The sequence below is a fragment of the Serinus canaria genome, chromosome 3 (assembly GCF_022539315.1).
Source record: "Serinus canaria isolate serCan28SL12 chromosome 3, serCan2020, whole genome shotgun sequence".
NCBI classification, from domain to species: domain Eukaryota; kingdom Metazoa; phylum Chordata; class Aves; order Passeriformes; family Fringillidae; genus Serinus; species Serinus canaria.
In genome coordinates this window covers 109963079-109983810 of record NC_066316.1, presented here as the reverse complement: position 1 = coordinate 109983810, position 20732 = coordinate 109963079, and the positions used below count along the sequence as shown (strand labels likewise).

General features: G+C 48.2%; 2 protein-coding genes across 4 annotated transcripts in view; both read left to right on the top strand.

The window, feature by feature from the left end:
• GATA4 (GATA binding protein 4) overlaps positions 1 to 12488 on the top strand; it is a 30131-nt gene extending 17643 nt beyond the window's left edge. For 2 of the 3 annotated variants that reach the window (XM_018922547.3, XM_030236210.2), the window contains 5 exons: positions 3291 to 3460; positions 6216 to 6341; positions 6859 to 6946; positions 7205 to 7350; positions 7989 to 12488. In XM_018922547.3, coding sequence (XP_018778092.1) covers positions 3291 to 3460; positions 6216 to 6341; positions 6859 to 6946; positions 7205 to 7350; positions 7989 to 8171 — 713 coding nt within the window. In that variant the 3' untranslated portion in view covers positions 8172 to 12488. The remainder of the gene's footprint in view (positions 1 to 3290; positions 3461 to 6215; positions 6342 to 6858; positions 6947 to 7204; positions 7351 to 7988) is intronic. The other variant, XM_030236211.2, reaches the window with a different exon arrangement.
• A 3094-nt stretch (positions 12489 to 15582) lies between these two features.
• On the top strand, positions 15583 to 19899 carry NEIL2 (nei like DNA glycosylase 2). The gene is made up of 4 exons (XM_009098376.4): positions 15583 to 16327; positions 17084 to 17415; positions 18259 to 18455; positions 18791 to 19899. Exons 1-4 carry the CDS (start codon positions 16190 to 16192, stop codon positions 19105 to 19107), a joined length of 984 nt encoding a protein of 327 aa, XP_009096624.1. The 5' UTR covers positions 15583 to 16189; the 3' UTR covers positions 19108 to 19899.
• The last annotated feature ends 833 nt before the right edge of the window (positions 19900 to 20732 follow it).

The following is a 20732-nucleotide window of genomic DNA, read 5'->3' as shown; positions in this document are numbered from 1 at the left end:
AATGACACACACCAAGCTCATATCTTCATCTCTAAACCAATTTCCAGCAGTGTTCAAGACACCTTCTGTGCCATCCCAAAGCATTCTTTGAAGCAGGTGAGGATATCTCTCCTCCAGGTGATATCTCTCGAGGTCAAGGGGCTGTCCCTGCTCTGTCAGGGCTGCAGGAATATTTTTAATGAGGCTGCACTTGGCAGGTGTCATCTGACTCAGCACTGGGTGGTGCCCAGAGGGGACACACCCATCTGATAGGGCTGTGATTAGGGAGAGACACCCATTGCTGGAGCCTCGGTGTCCCCTGGGAACAAAGTCTGTCCCTTCCCTGACTCAAACACCAATGATTCCTGTTTATGAAAGTTCACAAGGATCACCTTTGCCTGCAGCTGATAGAGAAAAGTCTCACAAATGTTATTGCCACGGAAGCAGAAGGGGAGTTTTGGAAACTTCAACCAATGAAAGTATGGATGGGGCTTGGAGCAAGCTGGGATAATTTAAGGTGCCCCTGTTCATGGCAGGGGGTTGGAATGAGATGGGCTTTAAGGTCTCTTCCTATCCAAACCATTCTGTGATTCTGTGGAAGTCCCTTGAGAGAGATGTTCCAGACCAAGTCCCAAGGAAACTGGGGAAAAACCCCAAAACCCAACCCAAAGGCACCAAAGAAATAGGGAAGAACATCAGTCAAATGCAGATGGGAAAGGAGAGCAGGTCTCAAGGGCAGGTTTGGTGTTTTGGATGTTGATGAGAAACCACCACTGAAAATAACATGGTACTAGAGCTGGGTGTCCCCCTCTGGGAAATAACATTTAACTCTTGGCCACAAATTATTTATTGCCAGCAGGTAGGAGACTTACATTTTTCTAAAAGCAGAAATATATCCATACCTGACATTTTTTGAGGGACTTTCTTATTCAAGAACTAGTCCAATTCCTAACATTTCTGAGGGACTGTTAGGAGTTTTCTCCTTTGTTTTTGATTAAAAACTTTTATATTTTGGTTTCTTGGTGGAAAAATTTCCAAGAAAGACCATATTTTGTAATTAGTCACAGGCATAATTCAAATCACTCAAGTTTTAACTATTACCTTTTGATTAACTCTGCTCTGCTAAATTTTCCATGGATTATGTCCACAATTCTGTACTGAATTACTTTCAAAGAAGAAGGCATTTTTTATAGGAAAAAAATTACTGCAAAAATACTTCGGCTTTTTCTTTGGAAAATTATAATCAAAAACCTCAACAACTTCTAAGATGAAAAAAAAAAAAAGTGAAATGTTTTCCTTTTTTGAGATTTTTCAAGGAAACGAGTTCTTTCCTGACCAGCTGTTCCAATCCCTTCTCTTTTCAAAGGAAGTTTATTTGATCTAGATTTTGGCTGTGACTCAATTGTCATTTTAAGGGTGAAAGTGAGGGTTATGGTATCACTGAATCCATGTGGACAAAAATCACCTGGAGGGATTCTCCCATCTTTTTGAAACCACCAGAATTGTCCCAGGATAGTGAGATTTTCCTAAATTGCTGGGAAGATACTGGATTCCTGCTTTTCTGGATCCAGAGCTGCTTGGGTACAATAAATTAGTGCTCTCTACCATTTCCCCATGGGCACACGGTGTAATCTCCTGCCATTTTTAGCCAGATTTCCTAAGGAGAATTAGGCTCATGTGAATATTTGTCTCTGCTAACTGGCGCCACTTCGTTAATTTTTTTTGTCCTTTGGCCGCTTCACAGTTATGCAGTTTCCTGCAGATCTTCCAAAAATAGTCTGGGGAAAAGAGAAAATAAGGCCACGTCTGAACATAACCCTTGCTAGACATCAGAGAATCCACATAGGACTGAGGCAAGACTCAGCCAGAAACCAAATTTTGTTTGTTCGCTCCTTGGGGAGCAAATGTCTTCCAGCAGGAAGCTGAGATTTTTGTGTAAGAAGCAGGTGAACAAAAAAATAAAGTGACAGTGAAGTCCTTGGTTTCTGGAAGGGTTTGTATGGAATGGGGAGGGAGTTGTGTCTTTCCAAAGGATGATGCATTTGAGCTGTGTTGTGCTGACCTTTGAACCTCCTGGTTCTGTCACAGCAGAGGGACTGGACTAGCCCAGCCCAGGGCAGTTCAGAGAATGACAGAATGGTTTGGGTTGGAAAAGACCTTAGAGTTCATCTCATTCCACAGCCCTGCCATGGGCGGGGACACCTTCCACCCTCCCAGATTGCTGCAAGCCCTTTCCAGCCTGGTCTTGGACACTTCCAGGGATGGAACAGCCACAGCTTCTCCGTGAAACCTGTACCAGGAACTCCCCACCCTCACAGGGAAGAATTTCTCCCTAACATCTGAACTAACCCTGTCCTCTGTCAGTTTAAATGCATTCCCCCTTCTCCTATCACTCCATGCCCAATTGTCCCTCACATCCCAGCTGCAGCCAAGCCCCAGAGCAGGATGTACCAGGAATGCAGTGGGTGAATGCAGCAAGCCCTGGAGTGTGGCATCAAGCACAATACAGATTTCCATCAAAAGCTGAGTCTCTGACACACATAAATTCCCAACAATCCCTGTTAGCTATCAGCCTGAGCTGGGTTTGAACAATTGAATGGTTTGGGTTGGAAGGGACCTTAAAGACCATCCATTTCCAACCCCTTTCCATGGACAGAGAACCTTCAAGTTGTACATGTGGATTCCTGCAACTCAGGAGATGTTTTCTGTGCAGAGAATGGAGTGAAGGCACACAAACCTCCCCTGGAGGTTCACAAACGTCCCCTGGAACCTGGCGGTTCCTCCCCTGCAGCCATTCCCCCAGCAGAAGGGATGAGTGAGGAGCATTCCCATGGGGAGCAGGGCACATGGAATGGTTTTCCCTGCCCAGCAGAGATGCAGCTGCATGAGCTCTGGGCAGTTCTGCTCTATGGGGTTTGTGTTTGTCCATGGTCCCAGGAATCTGCCTTGATTGTAACCAGGGTTGTTCCCCTGCCCTGATCTGCTTGCCCTGGCTATGGCCAATCTTGAAAACTGGATAACATCAGAGCAGAAGGGAAAGGTTTCTATTTCTGCCTCTGGGTATCTGTGTCCCAGCATATCACTGTGGCCACAGAAGTCCTGTAGCCATGGCAAGGAAACAAGTCCCTCTTCCCAATAATCCTGGGGGGGCTTCCTTGGGGAAGGAAGATCTGTTTCTTGCAACCCATAAAATCTGAATATTTGCAATTTCTTGAGATATCCCTTCTGGGCTAAACTGAGAAGCAGAGCAGCAATTACAGGTACAGCCACCTGATTAACGGAGTCTTTTCCCTTCTCTCCCATCCTGGCAGCAGAATTCTTTGATGATTATTCGGAGGGGCGAGAATGTGTCAACTGTGGGGCCATGTCCACCCCGCTGTGGAGGAGGGACGGCACGGGGCATTACCTCTGCAACGCCTGCGGGCTCTACCACAAGATGAACGGCATCAACCGGCCCCTGTTCAAACCCCAGAGGAGGCTGGTAAGTCAAGATCACACATGTGGGAGGAGAAGGAGGAGGCAAAGAAATCTCAGCCAGCTGGAGATGCCAGGGGTGTTTCAACTCCCATCTGCCCAGCTGAGGTCCAAACTTTCAAAACAAGCCAGATTTTCTCATGCTTGGGATACTCCAAGCCCTGGTACTGCCCAGAGCAGTTCTTCAAACACTCGGGCAGGCAGTGGAAGGGGCTGTAGGACACAGGGTGATTTTGGGATATTTGGAGGAATGGCAACTCTTTCCAGTTCCAGCAAAGCACCAGTCCATCTTCTCTTACCCACAGGGTCCCTGGTCACAGCTGGGTGAGCCCCTCACTTCTTGGTGACTTTTCTGGGTACTTTTTTGGGATACTCTCTTCCCAGATCTGTTGGGTGAGGTGAAGCCCCCCCTTGCAGGGCAGGTCAGAGCATCCCAAAGCCTCTGGGTTCAGGGTGAGGTATGCACAAGGAACCTGGGGGATAGGACCAGGATTGCTCAGCCTGGAAAAGACAACGCTTTGGGTTGACCTAATTGCAGCTTTCCTGAAGCAAGCCTATAGGAAAGATGGAGAGACACTATTTACAAGGATGACAGGACAACTGGGAATGGTTTCAAACTCACAGAGCAGGTTTAAATGGGATATTAGGAAGAAATTCTTCCCTGTGAGGGTGCTGAGACCCTGGCACAGGGTGCCCAGAGAAGCTGTGGCTGCCCCTGGATCCCTGGAATTGCCCAAGGCAAATGTGGATGGGGCTTGGACCAGCCTGGGATAGTGGAAGGTGTCCTTGCTCATGGCAGGACGTGAAACTGGATGATCTTTAAGGTCCCTCCCAACCCAAACCACTCCATGATTCTAGGAGCTCAGTGTTGATCATCTGCTGCTCCCTGCATGTTTTGGTGAGGGGTTTTGGGAAGGTCTCTGTGTTCCCAATGACATGAGTCCATCATGACAGGCTGAGAAGGTTGGGACTGTTCCACCTGGAGAAGAGAAGGTCTTGTGGAGACCTCACAGCCCTGTCCAGTATCTGAAGGGTCCTACAGGGAATCTGTGACTCTTCATCAGGAACTGGAGTGATAGGAAAGGAGCAATGGGTACAACTTTAAGAGGGGAAATTTAGGTTTGGTATTAGTAAGAATTTTTCTCTGTGAGGGTGGTGAGAGTCTGGAATAGGCTACCCAGTGAAGGTGTGGATGCTCCAACCCTGAGAGTGTTCAAAGCCAGGCTGGATAAGGCCTTGAGCAATCTGGTCTAGTGAAGGTGTCCCTGCTCATGGCAGGGGACTAGGGCTAGATGAGCTTTAAGATGTCTTCTAACCCCTTAAAATTCCATGACCCTACAACATTCTGTGATTCCATAATATTCTATGATCATGAACCCAAGCTAAGAGCAGCCACCGGAAAGCCAGATTTCCACACGCCTTGTTTTCCACGAGGCTCCATCCCCACACTGCCCTACTCTTTGCATCTCTCAGCTGTCTGTGCCCAAACCCAGCCGTCCCCTGCGAGTGACAAAAGTGACACGGGCAGCCTGAGCACTGCCAGCAGCCACGGGCACCGAGCGCCCTCTTGTGAAACGCCTTTCCAGAGTCCGACTGATCCAGGCAGGATCTCACCCCGGCACCCAGGACCTTCCCTCTCTCATTTACTGGCCTCTAAGGCCTGAGCTTTGAAGGATGATGGCAAAACTCAGGCAGGTGTGGAGGATGTGGCTTTTTCTCCCTCCATCTCCCACTGTTTCCCAGCTCAAGATTTGTATTTTATATGGCTTCAAGCCCATTGCTTTCTCCCATTGCCTTCTGAGCCTGACTAAACCAGTTTACCCAGAAAAGGAACTTTGGGTCTGCTCCCTGTACTAATTCATTAGTGAGACTTGCTATTAATTATCCCTCTTTATCAAGAGGAAGAAAATGCTGCTGGAAGCTTCTCTTTTTTTATCTTCCCCTTGAGCTCTATAAACAACATAGCCAAAGCCAGAAAGGAATATGTAACATTTATGGTATTGATAACATTTTCTTGGGATAGCCACGATGTCTGGAAGGGCTTGGGATCTGGAAAAGACAGGATGGTCTGAGATCCAGACATCTTAGTGTAGGTGTGTACATGTGCAGGGGGTCTCTAAGCTGCCACTAGAGCTGCTGGAGATCTGGGGCTCTGTTCAGGTGATGTGGGATTCTGGAGAAAGGAGGCTCAGGGGGGACCCTCTGGCCCTCCACAACTCCCTGACAGGAGGGGGCAGCCAGGTGGGGGTTGGGCTCTGCTGCCAGGAAACAGGGACTGGATGAGAGAACAGAACCTCAAGCTGTGCCAGGAGAGGTTCACATTGGACATCCAGAAGAATTTCTTCACTGAAACAGTGGTCAGGCATTGGCAGGGGCTGCCCAGGGAGGTGCTGAGTCCCCACCCCTGGAGGTGTCCAAGGAAAAACTGGATGTGGCCCTCAGTGCTCTGGGCAGGGTGACAGGGGGGCCATCAGTCACAGGTTGGACTCGATGGTCTTGGAGGTCTTTTCCTATGATTGTATTTCATGTCTGAAATGGCCTTGGAGAGCTGAGACCTCCTAGAGTCAGTGGAAAGGCAAGAGGGGCAGAAAGAGGGAGTTGGACAACTGCAAAGGGGCAAAAAGATAAAAAGCCAGAAAAATGTGGGAGGCAAAAGGAGAGAGAACTCTGAGGCGTGGTGGAGTGAGCTGGCTGGGATGTGGGGTGCAGCTGGTGAGGGCATTGCAGGGCTGATGTGTTTCCTTGCTCTGTTGTGCCCACAGTCAGCATCCCGCCGAGTGGGGCTCTCCTGTGCCAACTGCCACACGACGACCACCACGCTCTGGCGCAGGAATGCCGAGGGGGAGCCTGTCTGCAATGCCTGCGGGCTCTACATGAAGCTCCATGGGGTAAATCCTTGCTGTGGGAGGGTGCTCATGGCACCAGGCTGGGGGCTGGGTTCTTTACATAGCTCTGTGCTCTCCTGGAATTGCTTTTCCCGCTGTCCTTTTGGGTTTAGGCCCCCTCAAGGTTATGTCATGTTTATACCTGCAAGGGGGTGTACATGCTGGGTATGTCTCACTTACTAATTAGGTCCCCTTTGCAAATAAGTCTTAAAACCTAATAAAACAAGGCCCAGATTCTTCCCACATAAATTCAGGGACTTTAGTAAAAAAGGCAAGTCAGAAGCACAAACACATGAGCTGTAGTTCTCTTCTGGCCCTAAAACACTCAATACCATGGTGTGATCTGCCTTCTTATTCCCATTTGGATGCACATCTTGAATCGCCCTTGACCAGGGAATTTGGGCTCCATCTTGTTGTTGTTTTAAACCAGGTCGACCACAAGTTAGAATTGGAATCATGTTCTCTTAGATGACCTTAAGCACATTCAGAAACCAATGTGCTTTTCTATCTGGACCCACAGGTTCCAAGGCCTTTAGCCATGAGAAAAGAGGGAATTCAGACGAGGAAACGCAAGCCTAAGAACCTTAACAAAACAAAGGCACCAGCAGGTAAGTATTGAATGAAGGAATTTGTTATGTGTATTTGTGTGTGCACTTGTATTTCTAACCACAGTGCCCTCAAATTAGAGAGATCCAATGACAAAACAGGCCAATTTTTAAAAAAATGGGGGATGTCAAAATACCTGAATATCCTTCCTAACTATTTTAAAATGTATTTTTACCACACTCACTTCTGGGTGAGTGGGCACAGCTCTGTACCGAAAGGTCTTTGAAAAGAGCCTGTTTTACCCTCTGGTTTTACCCCAGGGCCATCCAGCAGCGAGAGTCTTACCCCAACCACCAGCTCCACCAGCAGCAGCAGCAGCAGCACCACGACCACCGAGGAAATGCGCCCCATCAAAACAGAACCTGGGCTCTCATCTCACTATGGGCACCCCAGCCCTGTTTCTCAGGTACTGAGGGGAGGTGCTGGCAGTGAAAAAAAAAAAAAAAAAAAAAAAAAAAAAAAAAAAAAAAAAAAAAAAAGGGAAATAGGATGGTAGACATGGGGAGAACATCCTCCTACCTTTAATTAGGTACTTGAGCACCTGAAGGGAGGCTGCAGGAAAAGATGGAGAGAGAGACTATTTACAAAGGTCTAGAGTGATAGGACAAAGGGGAATGGCTTCAAACTGAAAGAGCGAGCTTTAGATTGGATATTGGGAAGCAATTCTTCCCTGTGAGGATGGTGAGGCCCTGGCACAGGGTGCCCAGAGAAGCTGCAGGTGCCCCATCCCTGTAAGTGTCCAAGGTCAGGCTGGACGGGGTTGGAGCAACCTGGGAAGGTGCACGGTGTCCCTGCCCATGGCAGGGGGTGGGAAGGAGATGATCATTAAGGTCTCTTCAAACCTAAATCATTCTGTGTTTCTAGAATTAGAAAGAAAGAGAGACAGGGAGAAAGCCTGCCCAAAGTATCCCACATAAGGTGCAATCTCCACCCCTGCAGCAAATCCAGACACATTTTTACAACAGCACCAGCCCACACTAAAGGGATTTTACATGGTTCTCTAAGGTTTGAAGATTTTTTCACAGCATTCTCCTTTTTCCATAGGCATTCTCAGTCTCTGCCATGTCTGGGCATGGATCATCCATTCACCCTGCGATCTCAGCTCTGAAGCTTTCCCCCCAGGCTTACCAGTCAGCCATGAGCCAGTCTCCCCAAACCAGCTCCAAACAGGACTCCTGGAACAGCCTGGTGCTGGCTGAGAACCACGGGGACATCATAACTGCATAACCTGGCCCTTTCCCTATGAACTCCAGGCTGATCTGCTTGAGAGATTAAGAAGATGCCACGTAATCATCAAGTCAATGTTGTCTCCACCTCCCCTGCTCTCCTGCCTTCTCTCCCCTTGTGAGATGTTCCAGCAAAGAGGTAAAGAGAACTTATCCGAGGTATAGGGGAGCTCTTATGAAATGAACAGAGAAGACTCAAATCTCAGAGTAACTCATGGATTCGAAGCCTTTTTCCCCACTGTAAATGAGCCTCTCTATTTGACTGTCACCACTTACTATGAAACAGCCAGAAACACAGAGACGGACACAGTTCTTGAGTTTTATTTAACAATTAAATATATGGCATTTTAAGACTCAGACAGTGGTGGAACAGAGACATTTCTTCTGTCACCACCCATTCTGCCATTGTCTTCTCATTACCTAAATTCAGTGATCTTCCACCAAATGGAGCCAGTTCCAGGACAGTTTGCTGAACAGACTTCACTAGAGATTCTTTAGTGGCTTTAGTGGATTTGATATGATGTAGGGCAGAGAAAAAAAGAGACATACCCCTTCCTCCTCAGCTCACACATGTAGAGCATTGTCTTCATTTTTCTAGATGGTCTGGAAAGCTCATGAATGTTTGTATTTAATAGTAACTCCTTTCCTATTTATCACTACAAAATCATGGGACTGTGTTTCCAAAAGGTTGTTGGCTGAGCCTGGAGTAGGTCTGTCCAAAGTCAAAGGAGGATTTTGGAAGAAGGAACCTTCTGGAAGAAGGTAGATGAGACCCATGCTGGTCATCAAATCCTGGAGGAAATGGCTGGGCTCTTCCCTGATGGACAACGACAAGTCAGGTTTAGAGATGATTCAAGAGTACAGCAAGTGAAAGATGCTTTTCTGACGCTGCTGGGCCACTGCTTTTCAGACAGATAATTTAATTATTTTGCCTATTTTTATGTTGGTTTGGATGCCACTGATGAAATCTGACTGTCACTTATTTTTGGCTGTACTGTGAGGGCCCACTTTCCCCCTAACAGCTGGCTCGTGACCATTTCCCACATCTAATCCTTTAGGATTTCACTTTTTGCAACAAGCAGTGGCTTCAGCCCCTACTGGAGGTGGCAGGGGCTCTTTTCCTTATCAAGCATGTGCACAGACTTGCTTGCCTGCAAGAGAAACACAACTCCATTAAACAAGACTCGACTGTTTGCTTGCCCATAAGGCTCTCAGCTACCAGGGAATCCTGGAAAATGGAGTTGGAAGAGATGCTAAGAGCAGGACTCATTCCCTTTTCCCAAAGGGATCAGTCCTGCCTAATCCAGCCCTGACTGCTCTGCCTCTGGTTTAACAAACTCAAACTCCAGCACGGCAGACACCACAGCTCCTCTGGGCAGCCCAAGTGCTTCACCAGATGCTTCCCATGATGTTTGCATCAACATTTCCGAGGAAGGACAGCTTTGCCTGTCCACGCAGAGAGCTCTCGGGAGACCTCATCCTGCAAGATTCTTCACTCTGGTTTCTGTCTGCTCCCAAGCTCTGTTACCCTTCTTGCCTTCCCAGCTCCTCTCTTTTCCTTCCCCTGTCCAGAACTCAAGTACAGAACTACCAAATGAAAAATCTCTAAAGGGGATTGTGCAACCCTCCCAAATGCGCCTCCCACTGTTTAACACTCCCACAAGGAGTGTTCTTGCACACAAACTAAGGCATGTGACTTGGTGAAGAGGAGAGCCACGGACAGGTTTGAAGCAAAAGAATGGCATTGTGTTGTCTTTGCTTGAACTCACCCTTTTCCTCCCTATGGTGTAAAAGCTTCTCTAAGGAGAAGGATTCAACTGGACTGGTCATGACTGGAGAGTCTCCCACATTCCCCATTCTCTCCATAGCTCAGATTTGCAGGGTATTGTAGGGGTGACAGAGCCTCCACACTCCCTAGAGAAAAGCACCATGGCAATGGTGCCATGGGAACAGCTGGGTGGTGTTTGCACCAGTTCCCACTGTTTTGTGGAGCTAATGCAGTGTTTAGCCTCATTAGTGCTAATTACAGATGAGGGAAAGACATTCATGAAAAATGAATATAAAGAAATTAAATTCTGTGATTTTGTTCAGACCTGCTAGGCTTTAGAGAAGAAGCCAGAAATAGCCCTGAAAAAAATGAGGTGAAAACACAAAGGTGTTTCTCCATTGGCAGGAAGATCTTTAGCAAAACTCCTCCTTGAAGTAAATCCCTTTTGTAAATGGCAGTCGAGCTCTCCTGGGATCTGGCTGTGAATTCTTGGCCATAACACAGCAGCCTGTGCCACAAAATGCCACGTGGCTCATGCCAACTTTTGAGAAATCCAGAACTACCCTGGAAAGCCCCAAGAGGGAGTGGAGCCTCCTGATGACGATTAAAAGTCCAGACCAACCACACCCCCATACCTCCTTCCATCTGGAGGCTCACACTGGTTCTCCCTTCCCTATTGCTGTGCTCCTCCTCCTTCCCTCAAAGCTAAATTCCCTGGTGGCATTTTTCTCCTGCCCATAAAACCCACTCAAGAGATGCCAGAAAGAACTCTGCTTATAATGCCAGGAGGAAAAATCCCTGCAGAACATATCTGCCTTATGTCCCCTTGGTAGAGATTTATTAACTGGATTTTAGCCTTCCTCAAAGCCTGAAAAGCAATTCTTGAAACAGAGTGAGGAGCATTTACAAGTCCCTGATAACAGAACAAGGTATCTGATTTCAAAAGGCGAAGCTCTGCGGGCTGTGAGGACAGTTTTAGGGATAGAGGACAACACTTTCAGGGTAGAAATTATCTCTCTTGTCCCCCTTTCTGCACCAGAAGCAGAAGTTTGGTTCTGTGGTTCTTTTCAATCACCCAAAACTGTTGTAGAGCTGCTGTTGGCCCAGGAGATTTTGTCTTTTTCAGGCCAGTGCTGATATCAGGATGGTGAGAGATCTCAGATGAGCATCACCATTTCAGGTGGGGTACAAACACACCATAATTGATGAGTCCCCTTCTTCAGGGCTTCTAAAGATCAAGTTACAGAACAATTTAACTCAGAAGGGATGAGATCAGGTCTCTCAAGGCCTTGTACAGGCAACTTTTGAATATTCCCAAGGACGGAAATCCCAGCACCTCTCTGGGTTCCTGTTCCAGTGTTTGACTGACTGCTCTCATGCTGGAAATGTTTTTCCAAGAATTACTGGCAAATTAATTACTCACATTTGGGGATTCCCATGTAAGGAGTCATTGTGGGAGGCTGAACATGGTTTCCAAGCCCACGAATCACTCAGAACCACGTCGTGCAGGGGTGGCCAATGCAGGATGACAAGCTCCAGAGGTGACACACCAAGGGATACTCACAGGACAAGAGGATTAAAGTGCTGCCACTGTCAGGACACTCAACTCCTTCTAGCAAAAGGAGCAATTACAAGATTACAGGTTCCACCTGAGCTCTGCTTCCCTGCCTGTGATGGGGGAGGCAGTTAGAGCCTGCTTCGGTAATCAATTAGATACAATTGTTAGAGACCCATTAAGGCAAAGTAATTATTGGTTTTATTATTGCTTTTATTGCTGGTGAACCTAATGAGACCCATACCAGGTCCTACACAAATGCAGGACTGAGAACTATCCCTTCTCTGTGGAGCAGGAGGGAAGGGCCCACTCCTGCAAAACACCTCAGCACATTTAAAACTGCATTTGTGGGATTTGTTCCCCTTGAGATCATCCCTAATTAGGAAAACTTTGATGCTGAAGGGTTTACAGCACAAGGTTTTGGGGTGTCAAATCAGACCTTGGCACTGGCCCATTGGCCACCAAAATGATATGGGCAGATGAGAACCAGGACAGGGAGCCAAGAAAGGTCATTTAACCACTTCTAAATGTCTTTGCTCTTTGTGGAAGTGCAGTATCTTGATTCACTTCAGTTATTCTTTGTAAATTGATCACAATTTCCAAGACAAGATCCACAGATCACTTGCAATCTCATGGGCTTGGATGGAGAGGGTACAATCAGGAGGAGCTCAGGAACATTGCAAGGGAGCTTTAAAACAAATCAACAACTCTCAACGTAACATTGAAGCTGTGACTATGTCAGGGGTGGTGTTTTGTTTTGCCTTCTTTTTTTTCTCCCCATGTATAAAGTTTGAAGCTTCCCAGGTCATCTGGGAAGGTCTCATGGAAACAAGACACTTATTTGTAAGGGGGAGAGGGAAATCAACCAACTGAACAAGCTGTAATTATTTAAAGATGTAAAAAAATATCTATTATGAAGTAGTATGGCTACCAATCCACGTAACTTCTACACCTTTAGAACTAATGGAAATAAAACAATGATAATAAAACCAGAAGGTTTCTGCTTGATTCTGTCTACCCTCATAGGCTTCTTGGAGAGGGCAGGGAGTAAATTATGAAATACTGAAAACATTAAATATACCTGGAGAAGAAATGGTGAAGTGGGTCCTGTCCCAGAGAGCTCACAATGAAAAAATTACAATGGAAAAAAAAAAATTACAATGTCCCAGAGAGCTCACAATGAAAAAATTAGGGAATTTGAAGTCAGAAAAGATGAGATTAGGTTTCTCAGAGCCCTGTTCAGTCAAGTTTTGAACATAACCCAAGATGGAAATCTCACCACCTCTCTGGGTTTCTGTTCAGTGTCTAACCACCCTCACAGTGGAAATGTTTTCCCAAATCACAGAATGTGAAGGTGTTGGAAGGAACCTTAAAGCTCACCTAGTCCTACTCCCTACCATGGGCAGGGACACCTTTCACTAGACCAGGCTGTTCAAGGCCTTATTGAACCTGGCCTTTGACACTTCCAGGGATGGGGCAGCCACAACCACCTTTGGCAACCTGTTCCAGTGTCTCAAAGTTAATTTCTGACCACCCTCAAAGTTAATAATTTCTTCCTAATATCTAATCTAAACTTCCCCTCCTTCAACTTGCACCCATTACTCCTTGACCTATATAAAATTCCTATATAGTAAATATTAGGTTATTAATGAGAACAAAAATCTTTGGTAAATTAATTGCCTAGACCTGAGAATTCCCAAGCAATGAGTCATTGCAGGAAAATCAATGTTGAGCCCCACAGACCCCCCTCCGATATGTAGGATTTGGGATGGTAAACACAGGATGAAAAACTCAGGGGTGACAGACCCAGCTTGGAGCAACTCAAAGCCAGACTGGACAGGGCTTGGAGCAACCTGGTCTAGTAGAAGGTGCCCCTGCCCGTGGCAGAGGTGGAACTGGATGATCTCTAAGGTCCTTTCCAACTCAAACCAGTCTGTGACTATGATTTTAATATAAATGAGGAAAAGCCCTTGAACACAGCAGAGAGGGGAAAAGCCTTTGGGAACACTTAAAAACCACCATGACTCAGCTTTTTGGTCTTCTCCCTGAGTTTTACTTGGTAGGCCTTGTTCAGCCTGAATGCTTTCAGCTGAACTCGGGAACAACAGCCTGGAGCCAAAATCAGGCAGTCAGCAAAGGCTGTGCCCCTGCAGAGTGGGAGGTGGCTGAGCACAGCCCTGCTCTGAGCACCCACTCACCCTGCCAGGTACTGCCCAGCTTCCTCCCCAGTCCAACCAGTTTACAGACCGGTACAGCTGGTGAGGTGAGTGAGATCAGCGAGATCAGCACCTAGAACCCGCCTATCCCTCCCTCAGCAGCCAACTGGGGAGCTCCCCTGCTCTTTGGGGAGGGGAGGGAGGTTCTTCCTCCCTTATAACAAGAGGTGGGTGGAAAGGTTTTGACTGTGCCCAGTCCTGTGGAGGGTGGGTGGAGGTGCTGTGGGAGGTGGTTGGGAGGCAGAGGAAGGGCCGTGAGGAGTAGAGGGGAAGTAATGAAGTAGGGGGGAAGGCTGCCCACCCTGTCCCCCAAATGCACGCACAAGGTGGGCATGAGAGCTGGATGCAGGAATGTGGGGCTTGGGGGAAAAGCAGTGGGTGCCTTCACTGCCCTGGGGTGACGTGGGTGAGGATGGGGTGGGAACTCGTTCCTGCTCTCTGAGTTCCCTCCGAGGATGGCTGCAAACTGATGCCTGGCTGAATGTGAGAAGATGGAGAGCTCTGCACACCCCTGACTGCATGTGGAGGGTCAGAGCTGTGCCTTGAAGTCCCTGCAGGAGCCTTGCCCAGGGGTGTAAGGTCTCAGGGAGCCTTCCTGCAATCCCTGGGTGCAGGATGGTGCTGTGGGGATGCAGGCAGAGCTGGAGTGAGCTGCATGAGCCTTGTCCTTGCTCTGTCCTGCTGTGGGTGCTGGGCCTTTGTCTGGGCACAAGGACTGGGAATGAGCCCATAAAGGGGGAGGGTTTGTCCTGGAGTCCTGGCTCCCTGACCCAGACCTGAAGAGGTACTAGCTTAGGTACCATGCTCATGGTGAGGTGAGAGTCTTGCCCTGCAGAGGGCTGGGGATGGTTTTCCTCCTCTTCCTCCTTGGAGAGGGAAGTGCTGTGGATGAGACTGAAGTGGATCTAGTGTAAAAATGTGAAATAAGGAGGTACATGGAGATAAGGCAATCAGGAACATGGGCTAAGGATGGCAGATGCTGGTGGTTCTGATGCAGTGGGGAACAGGGCAGTCTTTCCTCTTGAGAAGGAGTGGTCCTTTGCTGTCAGGCTACAGCTGGGGCAGTGTGAGCATTAATACCTTACAGAGCTCCCAGCACTTCCAGTCTCTCACAAGGAGCTGTGGAGAACTGACTTAGCAGCAGTCAGAGCTCTGCAGGTGATGAACTTCCCTGGGATGTGAGCTCTGGGCTCACAGGGCTGTGCTGGCACTCAATCTGTGAAGCCAGTGCCTGGATAGTCAGGGCAGACTCCTTGGATGACCTGTGCCCAGCTGCTTCCAGGGATCCAAACTGCTGCTGGTGCCTTTGGCAGCAGAGCATCTCTTTAGGTGTCTCTTGATCAATGTAACATGCAGATTTTTTCAATAAAACTGGAGCAGGCCTGTGCCTAATCATTACATGCCCTTGAAGACAGAGGACTAAAGCTCAGTCTTTTTTTTTTTTTGCTAAATCTAGTTTTGATGACCACTTAATATCTGTACCTGGATCTAAGACATTAAATTCATGTTCCCCAATATGTTTTCTCTTGAGCCCTTCCAGAAGGGACTTGGTTTGTGCTGTAGCACAGGAATGGCTGGCATGAGGTGGGAATGGCTCTTCTGGTGGGGGGGGCATAGGATTGGTGTTTATTTTCTCATCAAGCTGTCTCAGAGCTGTGCCAGGTGCTTGAAGCTGAGGCTCTGATCTCTGCTGGTCTCTGGGATTAGTCTGCAGGGAGAACTGGTGCTGTGGGATGAAAGCCAAGCTGAGCTTTCCTTGTACACCCACAGCCAGCAGAAGTCCTCAGAAGAACTGCAAGTAACTGGGGCTTCATGCCAGAAATAACTCCTCATGTATTGGTGTGATTTCCTGGAAGGAGCTGTAGGATGGTGCTGCCTCATCTCCTCATCCAGGGCCTTCCGCTCCCAGATGCTGTTAGCAGAGTACAGGAATGCTCCCCAACTGGTTCCATGCCATTGCAGTCAGTGGGCCAAGCAGTGGGTAAAGCCAGGGGTGGAGATGTTTTAATTCCAGGGCTGATCTTTCCATGGGAGCAGCACTTCCCGTGGTGTATAGGGAAAAAGATGGGTCACTGGCCTGCGCTGGTTCTGGGTCACTAATCATAAAATTATAGAATGGAATGGGTTGGAGGGAACTTAAAGATCATCTGCTTCCAACCCCAGTGATGTGGGCAGGGAAACCTCCCACTGCCCCAGGAAAAAAGAGGAATTTGGGAGATTCCCCAGGCCAAACTCCCAGTCTTAGTGTGAAAACTGTCATTGGAGTATGTTATTCAGGGCTGTGTTGGATTAAATTATATATATCCACTAGGATGGAAACTCATCCACCATCCTGGTCCTATTTATCTTCAGGAACTTTGCCACAGGAACTTAAGGAGGAAAATTAGGAGGATGTTTTGTGTATTTCTGAGTTGCAGCTTCTCTTCAAGTCTAGGGCAGAGTGTGACAAGGACCTGCTAATCCCTCCACAGCTGCTGGAGATGCCAGAGGGCCCCTCAGTGAGGAAGTTCCAGCTGCTGACCTCCCCTTTTGTGGGACAAGTGGTGGCCAAGGTGGGGGGAAGCAGCCGGAAGCTCAGTGTGAATGACCTGAATGCCCTGAGGCTCCAGGACTCCCAGGTGAGTTGAATTTACAGATCCATGACAAGTCTGAGGGCAGAAATCACCATTGTCCCACACCTGGGTGACAGAAGGTGCAGAACCTGTGAATGTTTCCCTGAGGGTTTCACCTGGCTAAGTTGAGATGTCTGTGCTGTGGGTACTTGTCAGAAGTCACACTGGGTCGGTCCTGCTGGGGCTTCACTGGCCTGACACCTCCAGATGATGATTTGGACCTGACTGGCCAAACCCTGGCACAGCCTCACCTCTGATTAAAGGTGCAGAGCAAAATTAAAACACAAAATGTGCCCAGCACAAAGTGGGAAGAGAAATCAGAAGTGATGATGACAAATTTCAAACCCCTGAGTGTCTGTCCTGGTGGGCCTGATGGGAATCCCTGTGAAGGATTCAGAACTGAATGGCATCTAAACACCTTGTGCTTGAGGCAGGCAAAGAAAGGAATCTGCAAGGATGACCCCAGCTCTGATGGGGATGGTTTGGATGCTGAAGAATCCCATGTTCAGGGTGGGCTGATGTGCCCTCTAATAGAGGTTGTAGAAAATAAGTCACTTGTATGGAAACAGCCAGATGTTTTACCCCTGGAAGTGTTAAAAATCAGGTTGGATGAGGGCTGAGCAACCTGGTCTAGTGGAGGTTGTCCCTGCCCATGGCTGGGGGCTTAGAATGAGATGAGCTTTAAGGTCCATTTGAACCCAGGTCTTTCTAGAATGTTATGATCCTTTATGGGTCATCAGCACATCCCACCTCTTTTCTCAGGTTCATGGGAAGAACTTGTACCTGGCATTTGTGGCAGCTGAAGGTCCCACTGGACCAACTGCAGAAGAGACAGTGCTGCAAAGAGAAGCTGCTTGTGGGGCACACTGTCCTGCCCAGGGACAGCAAGGACAGGATGGTATTCCACATCCCTATTCCCAGGATGAGAAGCTGCAGGAAGCCCAGCACTCAAGATCTGAAGCCCCAGAGGCAGCAGAGGGTCAGGGCAATTGGCTGCGCATCCACTTTGGCATGTTCGGCAGCGTCCGGGCAAACGAGTTCTCGAGGGCAAGCAGAGCCAATAAAAGGGGGGACTGGAAGGATCCTGTGCCCAGGTATTTCCTCTTCTCTTTTCTCCCAAACCAAATCTGTGTGGGAATGCTCTTAGCCTTGATTTTCTCTGATAATTTTTAAGGCATGAGTGAATGTGGGGTATGTTCAACCAGAGAATCCACAGTGGAATTGTAGGATGAAGTTGTCTGGGGATTATAGTACCAGCTCTGCTAAGATTTTTACCTTGAAGAGAGAATTTTTAGGATGCCAGGCTGAATTGTGCCCTAAAAATGCCAGTTTCTCCCAGTTATGTGTTTTTAAAAAAGCCCTGGATCAATAATAAACATCTCATACACCTGGAACCACAGGCTGGAGCGATGCTGTAAAAGGCAGCAGTGAATTGAAAACATGGCTATGGTTTGTGTCCCATATCCCACTGGAATTGTACAGAGCAAGGGGGAACAGCTTCCCAGAGAAGCTGTGGCTGCCCCATCCCTGGAAGTGTCCAAAGCCAGGCTAGACAGGGCTTGGGGTGGGGGAAGGTGTCCCTGCCCATGGCAGAGGGTGGCCCAAGATGATTTTTGGGTTCTCTTCCAACCCAAACCATTCTATGATTATTTTGAAGGATGACTTTATTTCTAGACAAGTATTTTTAGATGCAGGTTTTTGTGCTACTTTTAACATCAATTTCTCTGATTTGTGGACTGCCCTGCTGAAGGCTTTGTCAACCAGGGTCACAGGGCAGCAGATGGACAAACTCTTGCCAGCTGTGTGGGTTTACCACCAAGCTTCATGGCTGCAGATCTTAAAGGTGCCACCTTGCCTTGAGACAGTGGCCAGCTGCAGAGTACAACTAGTTCAGAGATGTTTCTGATGAGAAACTCCAACTTCCCTGCTTTTTCCAGGCTGGTTCTGCACTTTGAGAGTGGAGGCTTCCTTGTTTTCTACAACTGCCGGATGCTCTGGTGCTCCTCTCCCAGGGCTGATCCTGCTTCTGACATCCTGTCTGTGGAATTCCACCGAGGCCGGGCACTGCGTGCCCTCTCTGCACCCGATCCCATCTGCTACACCCTCCTAGACCAAAGATATTTTTCAGGGCTGGGTGAGTTCCAGGGAATAGGGGCAGAAACAGAAACGGAGGAAGGTGGGTGGGATGTCTACAGATGCAGAAGTGCATGTCTGGGCAATTTCCTCTTTAGTTTAAGAGCTTCTGATTGATCCAGCTGAGGGCATGTGGTCATCTTCACGGTCTGTAACAGTAGAGGGAAGAGAACCTCTTCCAGTCAAATCCCAGCTCTAAGTCTACTCTTTGGATCCCACCTCTGGTACAAGGAATGGTGTTGCTGGCTGTGATCCTTGAGGCAGAAATCACAGGCTGGAATCAGCAGCCTGTATTAGAAATATCCTTGCTGTCTCCTTGTTTCTGACCCCTTCTAGGGAACATCATCAAGAATGAGATCTTGTACCTGGCCAGGATCCACCCATTAACACCAGGCTCCCTCTTGGCTCTCTCAGATCTGGAGCATCTGCTGGACTGTGCCATTCAGTTCAGCTCTGAGTGGCTGCACAACAAACTGTGTGGCCAAGGGCTGCACCCCCAGGTGTACCAGAAGGAGCAGTGTCCCCTGGGACATCCCCTGATGAAGGGCACCTTTGGACCCACGGGTGGCTTCAAGAGACTGACGTGGTGGTGCCCTCAGTGCCAGCCTGCGGTGCTGCCAGGGGATGGGGACCCCTCCCCAGTCACTGAGTGACCTGCCCTGCAGGGTGCTGGGTGGTCTCTGAGCCATGCTCCTCGTTGTCCTAGAAGGCCTCTGTGGTTTCTTCCAGGCTGTTGTGTTTAGTCCTTAGGAAGTTAGCAGAGTTAAATGCCCAGTGGAGGTCCCAGGTCCCCTGAGTGGCTGTCCATGTTTTTTTTTTTGTCACAGTGGCACCACAGTGTAAAGAGTTTGACCAGGTCTGAGGTGCATTGGTCACCTTATTCAGGTGGCAGTGGATGGGAAGTGTAAAGGGTTAAGCAGGGGATTGCTGTGGTCTGAAGTGACCCTGTCCCTTGACCGCAGATGAGTCAGCAAAACAGAGGATATCCCTCTGCCTAAGCAGCTTGATTAATTAGGAATTAAATAATCCTGCCTCCGTTTGGAGCTGAATACCTGTGTGCTGGGCTGTGATTGGGTGTGGTTAAACATGAGGGGCCCTTCCCGTGGAATCTGACAGGAACAGCTCCTTCCTCCTTCTACATCAACATGTACAAAATATACGTCAGCAGTGCTTGGTGGAGCTCATCTCTGCACCCACAGGTTTCAGCTTTGTGGCAAACTGCCAATTCCAGATCGCACTGTAAAAACTTAAAAAAATTACAGTGTGTGAAAGTGTTGCATAAAACTCAGGATCTCCAAGGAAACCTGAAAGCAGAAAGGTTTGGAAATAGAGCTGTGTCTCTACACAAGGTGGGAACTGCTACTGTCCTCTCTCCCTGGATTTGAGTTTATTTTAATAATAAGTTGTTGACTTGAACAAAAAAATAAAAGCTGGAATTAGAATCAGTGATGTTCGTCTCAAGTGTGTCATTTCTGGCAGTTTCTTGGTTAAAAACTGGGCTGTACATGGAAATTCCAGCTGCCTGGAATTGGTTAACAGCTGCCTGTTCAGGATGGTACCAGTGCCTTTCCTTAGCTGTGTAAGTGGTCTCATTAATGGGAACTGGATTTAAAGATGGATGGCAAATCAGCTGGGAATGCTGGAGGTAAACACCTCTGCTGTAGGCAGCTGCTTCCTAGGCAAGACTTGCACAGCCTCTCCCCTGGGGACTGCAACACCTTTGAGTGGTTGCAGGTTATGGGATTGCTGAATAAACGAATTAATGGGGTTATGGGGCCAAAGAAAGTGGTTAATGTCACTTCTGCAGGCCAAGTGCCTGTCCAAAACAAAGAGTCATAGAATATCCTCAGTTGGAAGGGACCCACAATGATGATCAAAGCCCTTGTTCTCAAAGAAAACCACACACAAAAGAGAACCCCAGAAGCCGAATCTTGCACTTTGAAGGATGAGGATGGATATGTGGGTGGGTATGTGTTGGGTTCCCAGCACAGAAAGAGTGTGGACTGTGGAAGCAAGTCCAGAGGAGGCCATGAAGGTGTTCTGAGGGCTGGAGCCCCTCTGCTATGGAGACAGGCTCAGAGCTGGGGGTTTCCAGCTTGGAGAAGGCTCCAGGGAGATCTCAGAGCCCCTTCCAGGGCCTAAAGCGGCTCAGGAGGGCTGGAGAGGGACTTTGGACAAGGGGGAATGCCTTCCCACTGCCAGAGCACGGAGTTAGATGGGGTACGGGGAAGGAATTCTTCCCTGTGAGGAGGAGATGGGGGCTGGGATGGAACTCTCA

Excerpts from the sequence above, each read along its gene's own strand:
- NEIL2 (XM_009098376.4), top strand. The coding sequence starts at position 16,190 with ATGCCAGAGGGCCCCTCAGTGAGGAAGTTCCAGCTGCTGACCTCCCCT. Across the intron at positions 17,416-18,258 it reads TGGAAGGATCCTGTGCCCAG|GCTGGTTCTGCACTTTGAGA; the intron begins GTATTTCCTCTT and ends TGCTTTTTCCAG. Across the intron at positions 18,456-18,790 it reads AAGATATTTTTCAGGGCTGG|GGAACATCATCAAGAATGAG; the intron begins GTGAGTTCCAGG and ends GACCCCTTCTAG.